Consider the following 20,535-nt stretch of genomic DNA (forward strand, 5'->3'; position numbering starts at 1 on the left):
TACCTCACAGTCAGTAAGCCCCCTTTGCATGACTGCGCAAGATTGAATCCAGCTGTGTGTTTCTACCTCCGCTCTTGTTGCACCACCATCTTCTCCTCCCGGATACCAAATTGACATGACTTCACCAACAAATCAATTACAGACGCTCCCCTACTTACGAACATTCGAGTTACGAACAACGGTACATACGAACATTTCTGCGCGTACAGTATGTCGAAAAATGTTCGGAAAGAAATGCTGTAAGTTAGATTTTGTATTGCGCGTAGTGCTTCTTTCCGCCGCTAATACCGACGCTTGGCGCTGTGAGAGCTCATTGGAGGCTGAGCAACGTGGCGAGGAGGAGGAGGAAGAAACGCCGGTCCCCATGAAGGAGGAAATAACTTTTGAAGCCGATTCCAGCGACGACGAAGAATCTCTCATGATATAAAATCCTCCTCTTCCTCCTCCTCCATCATCTCCTTAAGCATCGAGTACATCTTCCAAAAGTAAGTTAAACTTCATTTTATTTATCTTATTACGTACATGTACATTCTGTGTGTGTCTCGCTCTCTCTCTCTAACATACGTAGTACAGGACAGTACTGTACGTATTCTCTCCATTTTATTAAAAGTTTTTTTCAGTACAAACCAATGCAGGTTACTTGTACAAGCCTTAAACATACTTATATAAACCTTCAATATACTTATATAGGCTTTAAACATAAATTATAATACAAAATATAGCACTGAAGCAACTTACGAACAAATTCACCTTACGAACGATCGTCCGGAACGTAACTCGTTCGTAAGGTGGGGAGCGTCTGTACAATCAACACCAATCCAAATTCTCACTCCACCTTGGGATACTCAGAACTAGTTATTCTAGCGCCTTCCGGAATTTATCTTTCTCTTCTTGTTCAAATCCTACCAGAGGGGCATAAACCACTAATTAGATTACACATAACACCCTAAATTTGACACTATTTTCACTTCCAGAACGTTCTTAACTCTTCCCTATACTAAAATAACCCCCGACTCAATTTATATTCCCGCCTACACCATGGTAAAAGAATTTAAACCCTGCCCATAAGCTTCTAGCCTTACTGCCTTTCCACCTGGGCTCCTGAACACACAATAAATCTACTGGTTTCCTAATCATCATGCCAACCAACTCCCTAGATTTTCCTGTCATAGTCCCAGCATTCAAAGTCCCTACTTTAAGGTCTAGAATCTGCTTTTCTTTTTCTTTCTAAGAATCCACCTCTCCTCTCTCCTCTCTCCTCTCCGGTTCGACGCACAATCGCTGAATTTCTACCCTGTATGTTAACGTCGCCAATGGAGGTCATTGTTAACCCCGGGCTGTGACCGATTTGATGTGGAATTTTTATGATGAATGTTTGGCAAAGTTTTAACCCCGATTCCCTTCCCGATGCAACCATTGTTTTGTACATCACATGAATCTATACAGAAAATGTGTTGAATACTGTAAATGTGTTTATGGGCCTCTTACTTGGATATAGTTAGTGTCCTTATGTATATTGTACAGACAAATGTCCTGTTATTGTACTAATATAATATTATCAATAAGAATTATTTAGAGACTAAGTGGTCGGGTTTTACTTCTCCTACTCCTATTTTCAAAATGTAAACTATAAAAGATGTATTTTATTGGAGCTGTTTTTTTTTTACTTGTTCAATTATTCATATATGTTTTTTTTTTTATAAATCAAGCAGATATTATAAAAATAAATAGCTCCCCGCCACAAAAAAAAAACCCTGACAAACTTAGGTTAATTGTCCCTGAAAATGACAAATGTTTCCTTCAAACTGGGTCAAGTCTGTTGACTGTCTCAGCAAGAGGCCTCCAACGACGCCTCACTCAAACAAATATATGCATCACTATTAGTACTGAAGTGTCAAAGGTGTGTTTCTGAGTGCTCATTAAAAATGTGAAGGATCACCCCAATTACCTTTGCAGTGGCCTTTTAGTAACAGAGCTTCTAATTAGGGAAAGAAGTATATGTCTCTGTGGACGGGAAGGGAAAGGAGAAATGCCCCGAATGGGAAAGAGTGGGTCACTACAGCTCCGTGGCTCTTAGGGTCCTTATGTATAATTAACTTTATAAGTTGCTTTAAGTTTTGTTGGAAAAAAAAAGATGCATTATTGAGCCTTGTGTTAAAGCTGCAAGAAATCCATGTACAATAGAACCATTGTTAGCTCACAATATCATACCCCGTTCACAGTGTAGACAAGGATGGTGATAAAGGAATAAAATGGTTAGTCTTATCTCTACTTCTTGCATTGACTGAATGAGCAATCTACATTGGACCTTTCGCACCAAATTACACTTGGAAATAGTTTAATTCACTGGTATTACCAACTGTTCTGAATATGATCTCATGCTTTGTGAATAGGATCTGAGAAATTGTCCCATTTTAAGTTTAATTAACAAATATAATAAGTTTGACGCTGATTGGTATTATAAATGACTCACTATTCTGTCTGATGATGAATTTGGTGTGCAGGTCCAATTTATTATCAATACTTGTAATACCTTAAAAGGCAGCTGTATGTCTAAAATAAGGGTTATATGAACTTGTAGTGGTCTGTGGTGCATGGTTTGTTATTTCATGTTGAATCTCTATGTCAATAAAAGTAATATGTTTGAAGGTGGAATATTGATTATAAATAATGAATTGTCTCCATATTTATAATCAATTTTTAGTTGTGTGTGTGTGTGTAATAAAAGTGCAATAAAAATCATAACACATTCATCTTGCCATTTAATTCAAGTAACCTCAACATGGAAATGATATGTAAATATCTGCAATAGAGCTACGAGGGCATTGACTAATATTGATGTGTATGTTTTTTTTTTTGTGCTTGTTTTTTCTTTGTCTATGAATGCAAAAATCAATACATGGAGCAAAAAGATCATTTTTTCTTTTTAACTTTGAAAAGCTATTTGAAATGGCTGCCAAAGGAAAAAAAACATGTGTGCAATACATCTGTTCTGCACTGATAATGATCTCGCTTTGTGTGCTCCTAACACAATGTATCGAGGCATTTATCACTTTCTTCTCTTTAACTCGTCGTCTTTGGCAAATTACATGGCACCATGTTGGCAGTCTACACAGAGATGGCAGATTGACTTTGGAATGGGAGGATTGATTAGATGTTCTATCTGATCACAGACTTTGTGAAAAAGATGGATGGCCCTGACAAGCCAGATTCAAGAGGCTGAATTGATTTCTATGATTTCAATCATAGAATGTGAACCGAGCACACGTGCACAGTCCCCGCGAAACCTGTCATTTCTGGCATTTGCATGATTTGTTTTTTTTTCTCTCTTCTTCTTCTTCTCGTTCCCACAGATTAACCTGCAGAGGCGAATGAGGGTCACGGGCCTAATTACCCAGGGTGCAAAGCGAATTGGCAGCCCAGAGTATGTCAAGTCATACAAAGTGGCTTACAGTGAAGATGGGAAGACATGGAGAACATACAAAGTGAAGGGCAAAGATAATGACATGGTGAGGAGCACGCACCCACACAAAACACAGCTGTAGACAACGATGTACAGTCTCGCCATTGTTTAAGCTGCGCACAGCAGTAAGACGCTATGCACTCAAGTCAAGGGCAGAGCAGAGGACAAGCTGAGATTGCTGTTTAATTAGCGAGCACACACTGCGCTTATCTTGCTACCCCTTAGCCTCTTCACTTTTATGATTTTTATATAGAATTTTTATACTATTTATGGGTGAAGAGGAAGCAAATGGGTCACAAAAGCACTCTGTCATTCCTGACAGCACAATACCTCTGTCCTACATTGGGCCATGCTCCGGGTAACCCTGACCTCCAAAACTTGTAAAATGAAGACTACTGGGCAAAAAGTCTAGACACAGACTGGAATTATTAGCGCTCATAACAACACAGAGAAAGAATAATCAGCAAAGCACCGACACCTTGCATTTCGCATGTACACAATCATTAATCCATGTTACACAAATGTCTTTATTTAGAATACATGCCAATTTAATGTCAAAGTTGACTATATTGGCTATTAACTCATTCACTCCCAGCTATTTTCACTGAAGCAACCCCCTTCGCTCTCGGCTGTTTTACTAGATTTTGACAGATTTTGCAAGGCCCACAGAATATTGTGTTCCATTGCTATAAAAACATGGACCGACCGAAAGAAAGATTAGAGTCTCTTCTTTCATCAGGAAAAAAGTATAGTTGTATCAGTTTCCGTTCTGCAGCAATTAGCATTCGAATGTTTCATCATTATTCAAAAAACTGTTTAAAACACTGGGGAAAAGGGCTTGTTGCAACATGGCCCTGGTTGATCTCTTCTACTTTCCTACTACCTGCTGGCCACAGAGGCTGCATCAAATCCCTTTGTATGCTCTAGCATAAAAAAAATCATAATATATTATAGTCTTTGGCACAACCCAGCCAGGGATTGAACCCACAACCTCCCAGTCTAAGGGCAGACGCTACCACCAATCCAGCTAGTCACGCATAATGAGCTATCTAGACACACATTTTGAAACACTATATTATTTATATTTTGTAATCCCTTATAATAATTAGTAAATACATTTAGAATACAATAAATTGATACAATAAATATATTTCCAAGTGATCTATCTAGATTTACTTTCTATTGTAACCAATTTCATTGGTTGTTTGGCTAACCAATAAAATTGGTATGCCCGTGACCACCTGGAATGGTCATTGTCTGAACAATCTATTGGTTAATCAAGCCAATATGAGCTTAACCTACTAGATTGGTAGTTGTTTTTTTTAACCAATCCATTTTTAGTGTACGTAGAAACATCTGTTGAGTAAAAGCACCTGTGGCTAAAGTGAAACTGTTTCAGGGTTTGTTCTCTCTGGACCTGGATTCCCCAACCCTGTCTGAAAGATAGCACCCCCATGTGGCATCATAGCTCAGTGGTGTCCAAACTCGGTCCTCGAGGTCCGACAGTCCTGCAGGTTTTGCATATTTCTCTTTCTCCAACACAGCTGAAGCTCATCATAAATTTCTGCATAAGCCCGATAACAATCCTGTTGATTGAAACAGATGCGTCGGAGCAGGGAAACTTCCAAAACCCGCGGGACACCGGCCCCCCAGAACCGAGCTTGGACACCCATGTCATAGCTGGACATTTAAAACAAAGTACAGCGATGTTTTTCAAGCACATTTTCTCATCAACTAAAAAAAACATTTTACAGTGATTGTGTAAGTTGGGGTGAATGTACCATTTCACGGTGCATAAGTCCTTCAGTAATGTTGTGTTGTCAGACTATCTCGGAACAACTCAGAAGGAATAGTTATATAATTGGAGCAGTAACTTAAAATACAGCACTATTCTTATGAATTACCGGCTCAAATAGTGCGAGAAATTGTCTATTTTTCGCTGTACTTAGAGCTCATTGACCTTGAAAGAGAGCAATTTGCCTAGTGTTGAGTCGACACCAGACATGGCGTCAGATAGGCTGCTACATAATGGCAAAACGGATCTGTTCCAGTACCCTCGTCACCTCCATATGCTATGTTTTTTTTCAACCCCTGCTACAGATTTTCAGAGGAAATGTCGATAACAACGCTCCATCAGCCAACTCCTTCACCCCACCAATTGAAGCCCAGTTTGTGCGAATTTATCCCCAAGTGTGCAGAAGGCACTGCACCTTACGCATGGAACTGCTTGGATGTGAGGTAACAGGTGAGTGAGGTGATCACAAACTCAGCAGCTCCTTTATTCTGTATTTGCAATGTGGGAAAACACAACCGGGCAATCAGAAAACAAACTAAATCTGTGATCGTTGCCTCCAGGTTGCTCCGAGCCATTGGGGATGAAGTCGGGTCACGTCCAGGACTACCAGGTCACAGCTTCCTCCATCTTCAGGACGCTCAACATGGACATGTTCACTTGGGAGCCTGGGAAAGCCCGTTTGGACAAGCAGGGCAAAGTCAATGCTTGGACGGCAGGACGTAGTGACCAGTCACAGTGGCTGCAGGTAAGGAATGAGCAAAACTCACTTGATTTGTTTCTTTTCAAAACTATTCACTGGAAGCCGCAAAATAAGCAAGCTCAATGTATTATTATCACAGTAAATTATGTAGAGTAAATTTTACTGAGTCAATTTGGTCCCACTTTAAAAAGAGTTTAAAACAAAAAGAAAGAAGAAAAGTCACTCAAGGGTTGAGGAACAAACCCGCAATTTAAGGTCTAATCCTTGAGCCACGCAGCTCCTCTTGTGTCTTAGTGTATTGCTCGTGTCAGCTGGTATCTTAGACACTCCCAAGATGTTCTTGGTCTCCTCTTGGATATAAGCAAACAGTAGGAGTGGCATAGCTCAGGTGGTAGAATGGCAGGCTCCCAAAGTTGAATGCCGTGAGTTCATTCCTCAACCCTTGTGTATATTTATTTTATTTTTATTTATTTTTTTATAAACTAGTCACATTTTGTCAAAATCTCTCCTTGGAAAATGTACTTAGTTTCTGAGTGATTTTTTTTTAAATAGATTGTTTTCATGTGATGGGCAAATTATCTCGTACACACTAAAAATACTTTGAGTAAAATTCACTCTGAATATTTTTACTCTCTTCCAAGTGTAAAATGTACTCATACAAAAAAACATACAAAAAAACATACAAAAAAACAAATTCCATACATGAATATACAACCGAAAGGGTGTAGGCAGAAGCAAACGCTTTTCATTTCTGTGCCTACCCCTCTAGCACTACAAAATAGAAAAAATAATCAATAATTCAATAATTGTAAAATTTTTTAAAGCACCAAATCAAGACAAGTTGCCGCAAGGCGCTCCACGGCAAGGTCTAATCTTGCACGTACCCTCTCAGTGCTTCATTTTCAATTGTAGGAACAAACCTCAGGCAGCTCTACTCTATTTAGAGTGTGACCAAATAGACTCAGTTTAAAGTCAAATTTACTCTACAGAATCGAGAAAATGTTCGATTTGGCGACTGACTTGTCAAATTCAGGTAAAAGCACACCATTCCATACGTAACTCATCGAATGTCTTTGCGATATGCATATTGCATGGGCCAAACGGCGCCAGTGCAGTTATCTGAGACTTCATCTGAGCTTTATTATCTCCATCAAAGCAGTCCATTCATTTGTTTTCATTACAGTAAATGATTGGTGGAGCTGTCTTCTAAAATGGGAAAGATATATCTCTAAGTGAGCCATTACGCCCCACGCGTTCTGTTTAACAAGATGAGACCAATACATTTTTAGGATTATTGTCAATTTAGCAGCATGTCTTCATTTATATGATCCGTTGTGTTGCTGTTATGCCTTTTTTTTTTATAAGCCAGAAAACGCTGACTTCTTTTCAAGTGAAGCTCCAAGTTCAATCTGTAAAACCGATAGCGCAGAGGGAATGGCAATGTGGATCATCCTGCTAGGGAATTGAAGATCAGAGTGATTTCTCTGATTTATTGGCCTTCCTTGCCGCGACTGCCGCGCCGTGCATACAAGCCCGGCCGTGGACGACGCCGTTCGCTAGACACGGCGACTTATCTAGACGTTATTAGATTGGCTGGGCTCTAGTCCGATATGTTTTTGATTACACTGAAAGCTTTTGTTGAGGGGTTGAGGTTATGGGAGGGTGCGTGCCGGAGGAGACGGGTACTTAGGCCGGCCCCATCCTGACCGGAGAGCTCGGCAAAGCAAAATTGATTGTTGTGGGTAAAAGAAAACTTGTCTCATATTACATGCTGCGCCTGCAGGAATCTTTAGACGCTATATAGTTGCAGCGAGAAAATCGATGCTCGCTGACAAGGGCCCTTTTTGCGCACAAATACGCAGCATCAGGCTTAAAAAGAGAAAACATTCAGACGTGTGTGTTGTGTGCCGCGCGATCACGTTTATACCGCTACCGCTATTCAACCTGACTAATCAAGTAGTTACCGCTGCTATATGTATTCAACTTCAACCCATCTGTTATCTTTGTTGTGCTACCGTCTCAAATAATTGATTCTCAGCCACATTGCCAAATTCGTTTCGACCGTACAAATTAATGAAATAAATCATTCTTAATGACAAGTTAAGTATTTCAATTAATCAAGACACCCGGTGCTTTTTGCCTGCTGCGCACAGTGGACGAACTGCTCAGGCACTATTAGCAAACCGTGATGCATTCACGTTCACTTTAATGGGAGTATTTTGCTGTGAATTTCTTTCAAAACATATCTAGAGCTTGCACAAATTCTTTGTCCAATTGCACTTTTGTGGTTTTGCTCATATTTCTCCTCTTTGCCGTCATTGGTTCCCATCTTTTGTGGCATCGCAACAAGAAAAAAAACCACACATTTACTTAGTGTGGAATTGAGCTTGCTTGAGCACAAAGCTATTATTTCTTTAATTGCTGCCTGTCATTGTCATAGATAGGTGAGCAAATATACATTATTTGTAGTGAATAAATAATTTTTTGAACCTATTAAAGGAAATTGGATTATTTCCCGTGGCGCACCTAATGATTTCTCACAGCACACTAATGTGCCACAACGTAGTGGTGGGAATACTTATTAAGATTTGCACTAACCTTAAATTTGATGTGATCTGCTTGGGGGTTTTGTGAGAAAAGATGTCACCTTGTGTGAGGTCACTATGATTTTTGCTGAACTTCAGGCACTTTTTTGCGCTTTAATTGCGCTTTAATTCAATAATTATACTTAAACAACCACTTAATATTCATTTGGATTATATAGATATACATATATATATATATATTTTTTTTTTTTTAAGGGCGGGGAGGGGGAATTGATGTTGTACTATGTTACCAGTTCAGTCATTGTTTTCCAAGTACAAACAGATGTTTAAAAATGTCCTATTTTGATTAAACACAGTAAAAAGAATACCGATAAATGTCAACAATTACTGTTTATATGCTGAAATCAGAGGATTTGGACCATTAACTAAAAAAAAAATGTCTCCAAGCGATTATAGTTGTCGATTAATTTGATAATCAATTAATTGTCGATTAATAGATTGATTTTGACAGCTTTAAAGAGCAATATACGAAACAAAAACAACTACATGTGTAACCACAAAGCTCTTCCTTAGGAAAGCCCAGAAATGCATAAAAACAATGCAAATGCCTGCGTCGGGTCAGTTTTAGAGCGTTATAACCGTTTTAGAGACGGTTAGAACACAAAAAGTGGCACAACACATGTGGACAGATAATATATAATACTCCGCTCTGAGGCAATTATTCTTTATCCTCTCCGTAGAAAAACAAATTAATATTGAGGAGTTGCGATGTCTCCTTCATCTCCATGCATATCATTTTGTCTGTATTATATCGCCGCCAGGTGGCCGTGACGCGCGCAAAAACGGTTTAATTCTTTACATTCTATTAAATGATATTATTACTGTATGTCTTTACAAAGTGCTATTTTTATTACTATAAACATTTGTGTTGTCTTTTTCTGAGACTGTAAAGATCTGCCCTTGTTTTATTACATTTGTAAAAATAATAAAAATAATAATAATAATGCTGAAGCATTCCCACATATGTTATTGCGAATTTTATTTTAATTTTATTTTTTTTAAATTATTAATTATTATTAATTTTTTTGCTGTTTAACAACTCCCACATAATACCTGCGATTTACACTGGTCAAATTTCAACTTGCTTAAAAAAAAAATCACAACTCCCGGGGGTATATGTCGTCTGATTCCACATTACTTCCAGTAATCACACAATTTAACGGTAAATATCAACTTTTCCCCATTCATTTTCAATGGGACAGACAACTAACTGCTCGCTGGCACAGTCGCTTCCACATGCATTCAAATCTTAGCATTGAGCTATTATCATTCAGCTTTCAGCATTCCCACGCAATTTCTCCAGAAATTTCACTTAGTCTAGTTCTAGTGCGCGTTAACTACATATTTATAGTAGTCAGATAACTAGTTCAAATAGAACAGTATTCCCAGCAAAATTCCTCAACGTCATGTATAACGGACAGCTCATACATGCGATTAAATATTCGAACATCATTTGTACAAAAGCTGATCTGGTCTTTTCCGTGAATGAAAACAGAGTCGAAATTGTCGGTGCCAAGAAGCTCTTAAAACGTTCAACAGACGTGAAGAAGCATGCCTGCTTGGGATTTGTCCAAGGCAGAATTATTTCAGGCTGCGAGGAAAGGAAATCATCGTTCAAGATGTTTTAAAGAGGGAAGCTGAAGCTTGTCAGACGGAGCTGCCAAGTGCTCCAGCTGGTGGGAGCAGATTAGTTTATTATACACTCCAACACCTCCCTTTTACTGCTTTCAACTTTCTTAGCGTCCCTGTTAATACAATGTGCACCTGTTCTATGAAACAACGTTTTGTTTTGGGGTTTTTTACACCCAGTTTATCTTTTACATCCCACATTTATCATCTTTATGAATTTAAGTCGTTTTGTCAGAGAAGGCGCCTATTAGGTCAGTTTGGTAGAAGGGGGGAATGTTGGTCCTCTCACAAATCCAGGCACTTGCATTATAGTCAGCTGCATAAACTTTAAGCACGCTTTCTCACATTCTTATGAATCCCATGTGGAAACATCAAAAGCAAGATAAAGTCTAGGAGTGTTTAATAGCCATGTTTAAAGTTCGTCAACAACATTAAACTCAATCGTTTAAAGCAGATCTGCTGCGCATTTGCAGTTTTCGGTGTCATTAACATCTGCTGTTGACACACCAAATTTTGTTTCTCTGTTGAAAATCACTTCTTTTATACGGCAGCAATGAGGCACATGTTGGGGCATAAACTAGTAATTGCCAGGAGACCAAACAGACGTGTTGTGGGAAGTTAGCGATTTTCACTAAATTTGTCCCCAAATTATTTATTTCATGTTATATTTATTAATCTATCTTTGCAAGTGATGCAGTCATGTCAGGAAGAACCATTAAATGCTCTGCGTGCATATCTACCTGTTGGTGCCATTCATACAACATTATAGACGCTTTAACAGGGTCAGATTTCCCAATGAGTGAATACTAATTGGGTGTTTGTTCACTGCAAGTGTAAAAGTCGTGACGCTCTGGGTTTTCCCTTTAAGAAGCTCTGGTGGTTTTTAATTTGACAGTTTGAAGTGATGGCATCGGAAGTGTTAGCGGAAGTGCCAAACAAACATATTACCGTTTATATTGATCACTTAAATAACTTTTGGGAAAGCCAGGAATTTCTCTAGGACAGGCCAGGACCAGTTGTCATAGGTAGTACGGCATGACTCCTTCTTGTGATTGGTTCACCCGTTATATCATTCAGAGGCTCTAAAATTGCGTTACTGATTTTTTTCTTTTTTTTTTTCCTTTTTTTTTTTTTTAAATGATTACATGAGCACCAAAGCGGAATCTCATTTTGTACCGTTTTGTATGCTGGTTTGCATCTGTCTTTCAGACACGCTAATTAAAATGCATCATATTGTATATTTGTTGTATCCGCTAATTGCATGGACTTTTTTTTTCTGCAGAACTTCATCTAATTACGCAAGGTAAGCTGTGTTATACTTGTGATGCTTTGTAAGGGTTTTTGCGTAAGTGAGAAGTACATGAGAAGACAAATTAACACCAGAACTTCCTGAGAATCCAGCAGACACATTTAATTAAAGCAGCAAGAATCTTATTTAGCAGTTTTCCAATAATTGTCCCAAAAGCATGTTGTCACTAAAGTTAAGATAGGTTGTTTTATTGTTTTTAAGTGTTGCTATCAAAATTGTTGTTCATAATAATGTGGTTATATTCATTATATTATATTATATTTTTACACTTAAAGGGAGCACTTAGCATGCAGACAGTTTGAACACAGATATGTAAACAATTTGTGTGAACGTAAAAAACTTAGCAGGTTCTTTCTAGAAGTGGAGGACAATTTAGGATGCATTTTTTTAGGGGGGAAAAATTATTTTACAAGTTTATGTTTTTAGGAAAAACTGGCGATAAAGCATAATTTGATCAAACTTTGGGGTGAACTTTTTTTGTTTTTTGTTGCATAATATATTTTGCTCTTTTGAGCCACCCACATTTTTTTTTCCTTTTTAGAGCTCAGTATTGTTCATTCGATTTGACATCATCATTGCTATCAATAAATAAAAATATAAAAAAAATAAATGTTTTTTTTCTTTCTCTTTTTCACCCACATTTTTAAAGCATTGCAGAATAAAACATTAATAATTAAATAAAGGTACATTTTATTAGAATACAATTTAATTTGAATAGTTTACAACTAAAAGAGTTGCATACCAATGCTAACGTGAGTACATGACAGCTGCGTTAGCTGCTATATGCTAACAAGTTTAGCTATACATTAGAAAAATAGGAAATGAAAAACTTAAATATCAACATCAAATTGGTCATCAAGAGGGAGGAATGAAGAAAAGTACATTTCAGGAGAGGTCAAGAGCTACAGTATTTGGTATTCTAAACAATATTTAGAAATTTATTTTACCACAGTTACTTCTACATTTTGTCTCATGACGACAATAATGTTCAGATCACATGCATGTTTCTATATTTTGTGCATGGATCATTTAAAATGTCATGGGAGGGACAGAAAACCTCCAAGTCTAGGATGACTCTGTTAGATGGTAGGTTGCGAGTGGAAAACCTGCTGTTGAATATATTATAAAATGAGAGTAGACTATATTTGAGGGAGACTAACACGTACAAGGTTAGACACTAGCGAGATCGCTCAAAAGGCTCCTGATGCTTTAAATACTTCAGCACCTTGTCAGTCAGCAACCATACCATTGATTGTGTGATGATTAAGGAATTAGTGGCACACCTGTGGTCTGGATGGATCACTGTGGTGCCATTTTGTAGGTTGTTGGTGATGATACGTATTTATACAGGGCGGGAACAATACAGTTCAAGGTTTGAAGTGAAGTTATTCGGTTTGATTAAGTAAGGATTCACATCTTTTAATCAATAACGATTTCCCAATTTTAAAATTGTTTTTACGCCAATAAAATGTATTGAACTTAAAATTGACCACAACAGTACTGTACTTAGGCAGTGATACTTTTGCTTACCACTAGAGGGAGCTCACATATCACACTTTGACTAGCTGTATCAGCCAACAATGCAACGCAAAGATGATGGCATAGGCTAGCTGCTCTAAATTAACAGCATTGGTTATTATTATTATTATTATTATTATTATGTCTGATTCACGAATACATAAACCTGAGTGAGCTGGCTCAGATTTGGGTATCTAAATAGATTTGAAGAGTTTTCACAGAAATTGGAAAAACGGTATACAAAGAGCTTGCTGATGAAGGTCAATTTAAATAAGATGAATTGGAAAATAAAACCGCAAGTGTTGCGCTATAGCTTCCTATGACCTAATATAATCATTAGCTTCAGTCTGTCCATTGTTTATCCCATTTGTAAGTCTTTTAAAGTATGTTCCCATAATAATAAAAGTCAGAATGCCCTTTGCGAAATGCACGACTTGATATACTATAAAACTGAAATAGGCCATCTGTTGGCAAGTAGTCTCTAAAGCAGCAGGATGACACATGTAGCTGTGTCCCATGTTGCTACAGAGACCCGAGGGAACAATACGTTTTGAATGTGTGACTGATTACTGCGCCGCTCGTGTTTGTGAGCATGCCATTGTAATCAAACTGGGTTTTTATCAGTTGGCTGATACTTTTGCACTTCCTCCTGATCTAATCGACACCTCAAATGGAGCGCGGCTGACAACAAAGTGTATTTCTTTCAATTAGTAGACTTGTGTTTGTTCCATCCATCCACTGAAGCACGCTATCATAAAAGCTTTAAAATGGATTCGGACTAAGTTGAATAGCAATGAGCAAGTGTTTTATTTCCACAAGAGCCTACTTCTTTGTAGCAACTTTCATCACTGAGCCCATTGTCTGACTTCTTCAAGCTTGACCTAGAAAAACCTCATATTTGTTGCCGAATCCATCATTTTTCTTGTTGTCACTTTGTATTGATCTAGTTGGACAAAGATAAAGTTGCTTTTCCCTTCCGGTCTGCCTGGTCAACATTCTCATCATTATACAATACATACTTGCTTTATTCCACTGGCTGCTCATTATTGTACCACTGTTTGCGTTTCTCATGACACCTTTACCATTCTGTTTTATTACAAATCACATACAGTGAAGTTATGATTTTTTTTTGGGGGGGGGGGGTGTCATAAATACAATAATTACATTTTATCAATTCATGCTCTTGATGACAAGGTACACGTCAGTCGTATCTGTGTTTGTTTATTTATCCTTTGAGGAGGCTTGAACCCAAAACATTGGGAAGCTGAATTAGTCATTAGCAAATGGCAAACAAAAACTCAGGTGGCCCATAGCTACACCACATAGTCATACAACATTAAACAATACACTAATTACTTCATCTACTAAATGAGTGTTTTGTGTGGTGTTCGAAAAAGCTCCTATTTTTTTTTTTTGCACTGAAATAAAACCAATATTTAGATAGCTTCATTAGTGGAAGTTGCTGTTACGGAACTTGTTTTATTGCTTTTTATGGCTTTAGCTCATCGTTATCGTAATTATGTTTTTTTTACTATTATTATTATTATTTAGTTGATTTATACATTATCTGCCTACATGTTTTGCTGCACTGTTTGCGCTAAAATATTTATTGCTTAAACAGGGCAGAGATGCTATTTCATTGTAACTATCTATGGCATTTTGTATTTGCGTTAAGGTGGCGGACAATTCTAAGGTCGTACAATTCCGATGTGCACCTACATGCAATGTGTGCGCATTATTATAAGGCTCAGTAGATGTGGGATTGCGGTCGTTATCATTAAAAGCGCAGATGGGCTAACAAACAAGCCTCTGAAGGCTGTTTACTCACTCAGGGATTCCTTTACAACCCGAGTCATATGCTGATTTATTTCAAAACTCTTCTGTAAACTTCACGATACCGATTTGCTGTGACGAATGTTGTGAAATTTGGCCACGGGGTGTTACAAAGGAATATTCTTTGGGAAATATGTTTAATGCAGAAAATACGTTGGTGTTGCCTTTGGTAGGTGCTTGTGTTTGAAGAGTTTAAACATGAATGTTGTAAATATTATTATATTATGGTATTATTGCTGTATTGTATAATCCTTTTCTTCATACCACTTTCCTCCTCTGTTTTATTCAATTTCCCTACAGCTAGTTTGATGATTAAATTAGTTACCAAATCACATTACCGACTATATGGTGACTCCATCTGCTGACTTGATTCACTTACGGTAGAACGTTTTTGGCGTCCCCTGCCTCCAACCATAAACGCCCTTAAACGTTCTGTATGTGGTTGTTGGTGCCTGTGTAAATTTTTATTATCCAAGGACGCCATCTTATCTTTCCCCCAACACATCCTCCATCCCACACTTGCTCTCTACCTTCCTGTTGCTGGCCCTCAGCGAACTTAGGATGCATGTGTCCGTTTTATCTGCCGATGATGAATTTGCGAGTCTGCAGTACCGCTTGCTTTAAGTTTGGAATCTGCCAGAATTGTCTAGACTGCAACTACGCAAACCCAAATGAATTTGTGTGTGAATTTTGTGCTTTAAGTGGTGACTGAATCTCCCCTCCAATCGCCTTTGTACGTTTCAACATCCTTTTGTATCGTGCGCATAAAACACGCTACAGTGAACTCCAGCTCTTTGTTTGGGATAGGAAGTGAACCCTACCTTAAATAACAAAAACATGCAAATAAGTCACAACACCATGTGTGTGACGTGTACACAACTATGAAATCATGTTAGGTAAATGACCGCATTCAATTATTAAATTATGCAAGACAAATAAGACAGCTTCACCTATGAGGCTCATCAATGCTATTAGTTAGCATGCTAGCCTAAATAGAATGTTAGCACTACACATTGGTAAACAAATATGTGCAGTAACATTTTACACAAAATGGTATAAATCATGAAACTCACTCTAAGGTTTACACACAGTAATCATTAGCTATTAGCAAGGAAAAACAAACTTTCACTTTCAACAGCATCACCAACAAAACAGCCCTTACCAAAAAGTAATACATAATATAGCGTATGCGAAAGTATACCTAAGTTTATTTTTTGAGTGAATTTATTCTTGTACTAAAAGTAAACTTTAAGTAAACTCCTTTGGACTAAATTGGCCCATTTTAGTACACCTAAAAGTATACTTAAGTATATTATAAAGTGTATACGTATAAGCATAGCATAGCAAGCAAGCATTCCAAAAACATGCATGGCAGGTTGATTGGACACTCCAAATTGTCCATAGGTGTGATTGTGAGTATGATTGTTCGTCTCTGTGTGCCCTGCAATTGACTGGCAACCAGTTCAGGGTGTACCCCGCCTACTGCCCGAAGCCAGCTGGGATAGGCTCCAGCAACTTCCGCGACCCTTGTGAGGACAAGCGGTAAAGAAAATGGATGGATGGATGGTATATAAGCATACTTTGAAGTATACTTAATAGTACATTTACGTACACTTATTGGGTATACATAAATATACTTGAAAGTATACTTTGTGGTATACTTACAGTATGTCCACAGTTCAGTTTACAGCAAAAACACCAGTGATGGATTGACAGGGATCAAACTGGCAAAATCTGATCCGAAAGGTAGCAACCTTAACCTCGAGGCCATCCAGCCACATGGAATTTATGGTTTTATAAATAAATGTAAGCTGTAATTCCAGGTCCGCTAGCGAGTGACGTCTAAATATGTACTACAGTATGTAAACTTTTAATATCAGGGATGTGATTTTTCCGCTAATTCGCGGAATTCCCCTTTTTTTATCTCCCCCAACCCCCCCCCCCCCCCCCCCCCCCAAAAAAAAAAAAAATCCGAATTTTTTATTTTTATTTTTTTTTTTTTTTTTAGTAGTAGTAGTTCATTGTGTATGCACATGACTCCGACAGATAACATCTTCTGCTATAACAAAGACATTTGTGGTATGCTCTAATATGAGTTACTTTTCATTTGGTCATGATACAATTATTTGTTCATGAAATTTGAACTCTTCAACATTATTTATGTGTTAACTTAGTAATCACATTAGTTAGATATGATGATATTCTCAGTGATAGTTTTTAAAAGCAAAGGCAGTCCAATGTTTTTGAATGTGACTGATTTTGAGTTGACTAAAACTGCCATTTTATATGGGATAGTTCAATATACATTGAAAATTTATGCTGTTGTTTTGTCTATTTCTTTGACATGTGAGTGCATTGAAAGTACTTAAAAACACGGAAAACCCATGAGCTCCCAGGCCCCCAGACCCCCGGCTAAATTTTCAGATAATTTCACTTTGGTCAAATCACATCCCTGTAATATGTTTCAGATAAGGCCTACTTACAAGTAGCTATTAGCTATAAGCTAAAACAAGAAACCAGCAAAAACAAACTTTTGACAGCATTCAAGGACCACCGACAAAACAGGACATCTCAAACTTTCTTTTCACGTGTAGCCGGCTTTGTGTGGTTGCGCGTGTCACATATTGGATTCTCGACAAGGGTACACATTGGGACAGACTCCTTATTGCTGATATCGTCACCGTGTCCATCACATGCTCGGTCACAGTAAACATTAAGAAAAGAGTGAAATCTACCGGGTCTCGCTCTAAGGCAATATCGAGGCCATTTTTCATCTTCACTCATAGTGACACACTATGAAAGTCACAGATGTTGTTCTCCGTGCTGTGAGAGCTTTAAATGACCCACAGCATCATGGTTGATTTCCTTCCTGTTGGTGTTGCCATGGCCAATTCCCTTCATCTGTTCCTGCAGCCATTTCAAGTCAACTTGACAAGCTGAACTGAGGCTCCATCTGTGTTTGCTTAAAGTGGCTCTAACAATATCAGATAGTGTTGAAAAGTGTCCCCATTGTTGTGGGGAAAAATATATAAATTAGATTTTAGTTTAGTGTGCTTATGTTATTATTTTAGGTTGAGTCACAAAAGGGAAAACAAGTCGATGATTTTTATGGTCTGGTTATGATTTGCTCAGTAGAATGTCAATGCTATAGTAAATCTTATCCAAACAAATGTAAAATTTTAAAATACCACAATATGTAAAAAACAATAATAGATGGTAAAAAGCCTCCTTCCCCAAAGACTTGTGACCACGAACAAGTATGCATCGTGCCGTTCATTTCCCCCTACAAATGTGAGTCAATCAATGTGGAAATGACTAAATGAAATATGTCCACAGTGAGGTCCACAATTAATGAACTACACAACGGTTTACATTTTAAGCAATCTGATTGTTATCACGCTCCTGTGTAGATTCTCCCCAGCTTTCACATTGCATGGGATTGCCACGGCAACACTAACAGCTGCGGATAGAGCATGTTGGTATACGTCACATGAAACACTGAACAGATCGGAGTGATGATGAAGCTTGACTAAATGTGGAGCGAGTCATAAATTTAATTGAAGCTCTTTATGGAGCGTATGGTAAATTAAACTTAAAGCAAAATGCATATCACACGCTTCATTGTATAGAACCAGCCAAGTTAATTAGAAATGTGAATGATTTTGTGTGCGTATAATGGTGAAAAATAATGCAGAGATCAACACATTAAATTATTCATGCATGTTTTTCTAAGAATGCACTAAATTATTTGAGTTTAAAAAAAAATCCTCATAGGTTAGAACCATGATTATTTATTCATAATTATCAAGAAGAATTGTCAAGAAAAATTGCAGATTGACCAACCAGTCAACCTGTTATGATTTTCATTTTTCTCATTATTGCTTATGTGGTTCAGAAGGAAACCATTTTAAATAACTGATTGTCTATTTAAAAAAAATTCTAGGCACACAGTGAAGACCAAAATATGTCTAGTCTGAATAACAGATTCTCCGAAATTATGCCAACTGCAGAATTGCTCCATCCACTGCACTGGCATATAAAGACGGAGAGTGGAAGTGATCGGGTTGGAGAGGAGGAAGGAGCTGATGTCTAATGCATCGTGATGTCCGTGCCATGTAAAACCGTTTGTGTGCTTGCCACCATTCGCCACTGTGCTTTCTCCTCATGTTTTATCCTTTTACACTTTTGGGCTGTGAGATGAGTCTTGGCCAACCAACCAGCTGACTTCATTGTAATGTACTGCCAAAACAACCTGGGCTGATGTGTACGGAACATACTTCAACCCTCATGTCAGGACCGCTCATTGTATATTGAGATCTTCCTTGTCGTCGCATTCCATATTTGGCTGTTGTTCCAATGTCACATTTCCCAAGACAATATTTCAGATGGGGTCAGGCTGCTCACTGGTGATTACGGTTACTGGTTGTTATGATTGTAATTAAAGCATAATACATCAAGAACAACAATAATGTTGTCCTTGAAAAATCCATTGTGACAACTTACCCCACATAGTGAGACAACTTACCCCACATAGCGAGACAACTTACCCTACCTTATGGTTAGGCAGAATGTCATATGCTTACATTCTCTATTTGATTGCTTATAAAATGGGAAAATTACATGAATACAAAATATATACCTGAGACTTTGATCTTTCATCTGGTACACATTTTCTTTATATGCGATGTATTGATTACAATAATTGTGTAAGAGTGTGGCATCAAGTCCTGGTCTCCCGTAATCTAAGTGTATTCCTAAATGCTTTGTGCTCTTTCCTAGATCAACTAAATATATGGGGGGGGGGGGGGGTTCTTAATCATTTTACCATCGCCGTGATTTCCTCTGCATGTAAATTAAAAATTATACCACATGAAGCCAATGATGGCGTACCCTCTGTAAAAATGATATTGCAGTGTGATGATGATCAGGTCGTTAACCGATAGAGACCTCGCATTCTTTCTTTCACCAGTTTGTGACCGCAGCTATTCATCTACTTTTCGGTTTGACACGTTATTTATGCTTTTGTTCACCGTGGGCTGAACTAATGAAGGAGCGCAGGCTGCTTGTTTGCCACAGCAATAAGGCAGACAAAATACATTTATTATATTTTTGGGCTAATCTGTTTAAGGTGATTTGATTGTTTTGCAGTCTAAGGTTGCTCCCCACCCCCGTATTTGCGCACATGTTATATCCTCTGAAAGATTGTGCCATATGGTGTTGTCTTTCAGGTGATGCAAAACACAGTGCAGTAGTTAGTCATCTATAGTATTGTAAGTCTGAGATATCCTCCAACAATATAAAGCTGAAGGGCCGACGTGTGTGTATGTATGTAGGTTTTCGAATCCAAATTGCCCATCCATATATGTGAAGTAATTGTGATTTGTTTTCTTTGTTTTTTTTTCTGGAGAGCTTCGTATTGTTCATTCGGTAATTTGACATGTCATCATCATTGCTCTTTTTTTTTTTTTTTTTTTTTTCTGGGGGGATCTGTGAGTGTGTGTGTGTGATTTGTTTTCTGTGTCAGCCCTGTAATTGATCACTGTTAGACAATGATCTGGGGGAAAAAATAAATAAAAATCATGGTGTCATAACATCACGTCGAGATGAATGTGACTGTATTTACTTTGGTCTCCATCTGACTTCAGAGGCAAGGTCTCCTCCATGTTCCACGGTCCTTGCTTA

General features: G+C 38.0%; 1 protein-coding gene across 3 annotated transcripts in view; it reads left to right on the plus strand.

The window, feature by feature from the left end:
- edil3a (EGF-like repeats and discoidin I-like domains 3a) overlaps positions 1–20,535 on the plus strand; it is a 105,425-nt gene that overhangs the window by 68,030 nt on the left and 16,860 nt on the right. For all 3 annotated transcript variants that reach the window (XM_077561947.1, XM_077561948.1, XM_077561949.1), the window contains 3 exons: positions 3,354–3,509; positions 5,564–5,708; positions 5,819–6,003. In XM_077561947.1, coding sequence (XP_077418073.1) covers positions 3,354–3,509; positions 5,564–5,708; positions 5,819–6,003 — 486 coding nt within the window. The remainder of the gene's footprint in view (positions 1–3,353; positions 3,510–5,563; positions 5,709–5,818; positions 6,004–20,535) is intronic.

The sequence above is a fragment of the Vanacampus margaritifer genome, chromosome 3 (genome assembly GCF_051991255.1).
Source record: "Vanacampus margaritifer isolate UIUO_Vmar chromosome 3, RoL_Vmar_1.0, whole genome shotgun sequence".
Lineage (NCBI taxonomy): Eukaryota > Metazoa > Chordata > Actinopteri > Syngnathiformes > Syngnathidae > Vanacampus > Vanacampus margaritifer.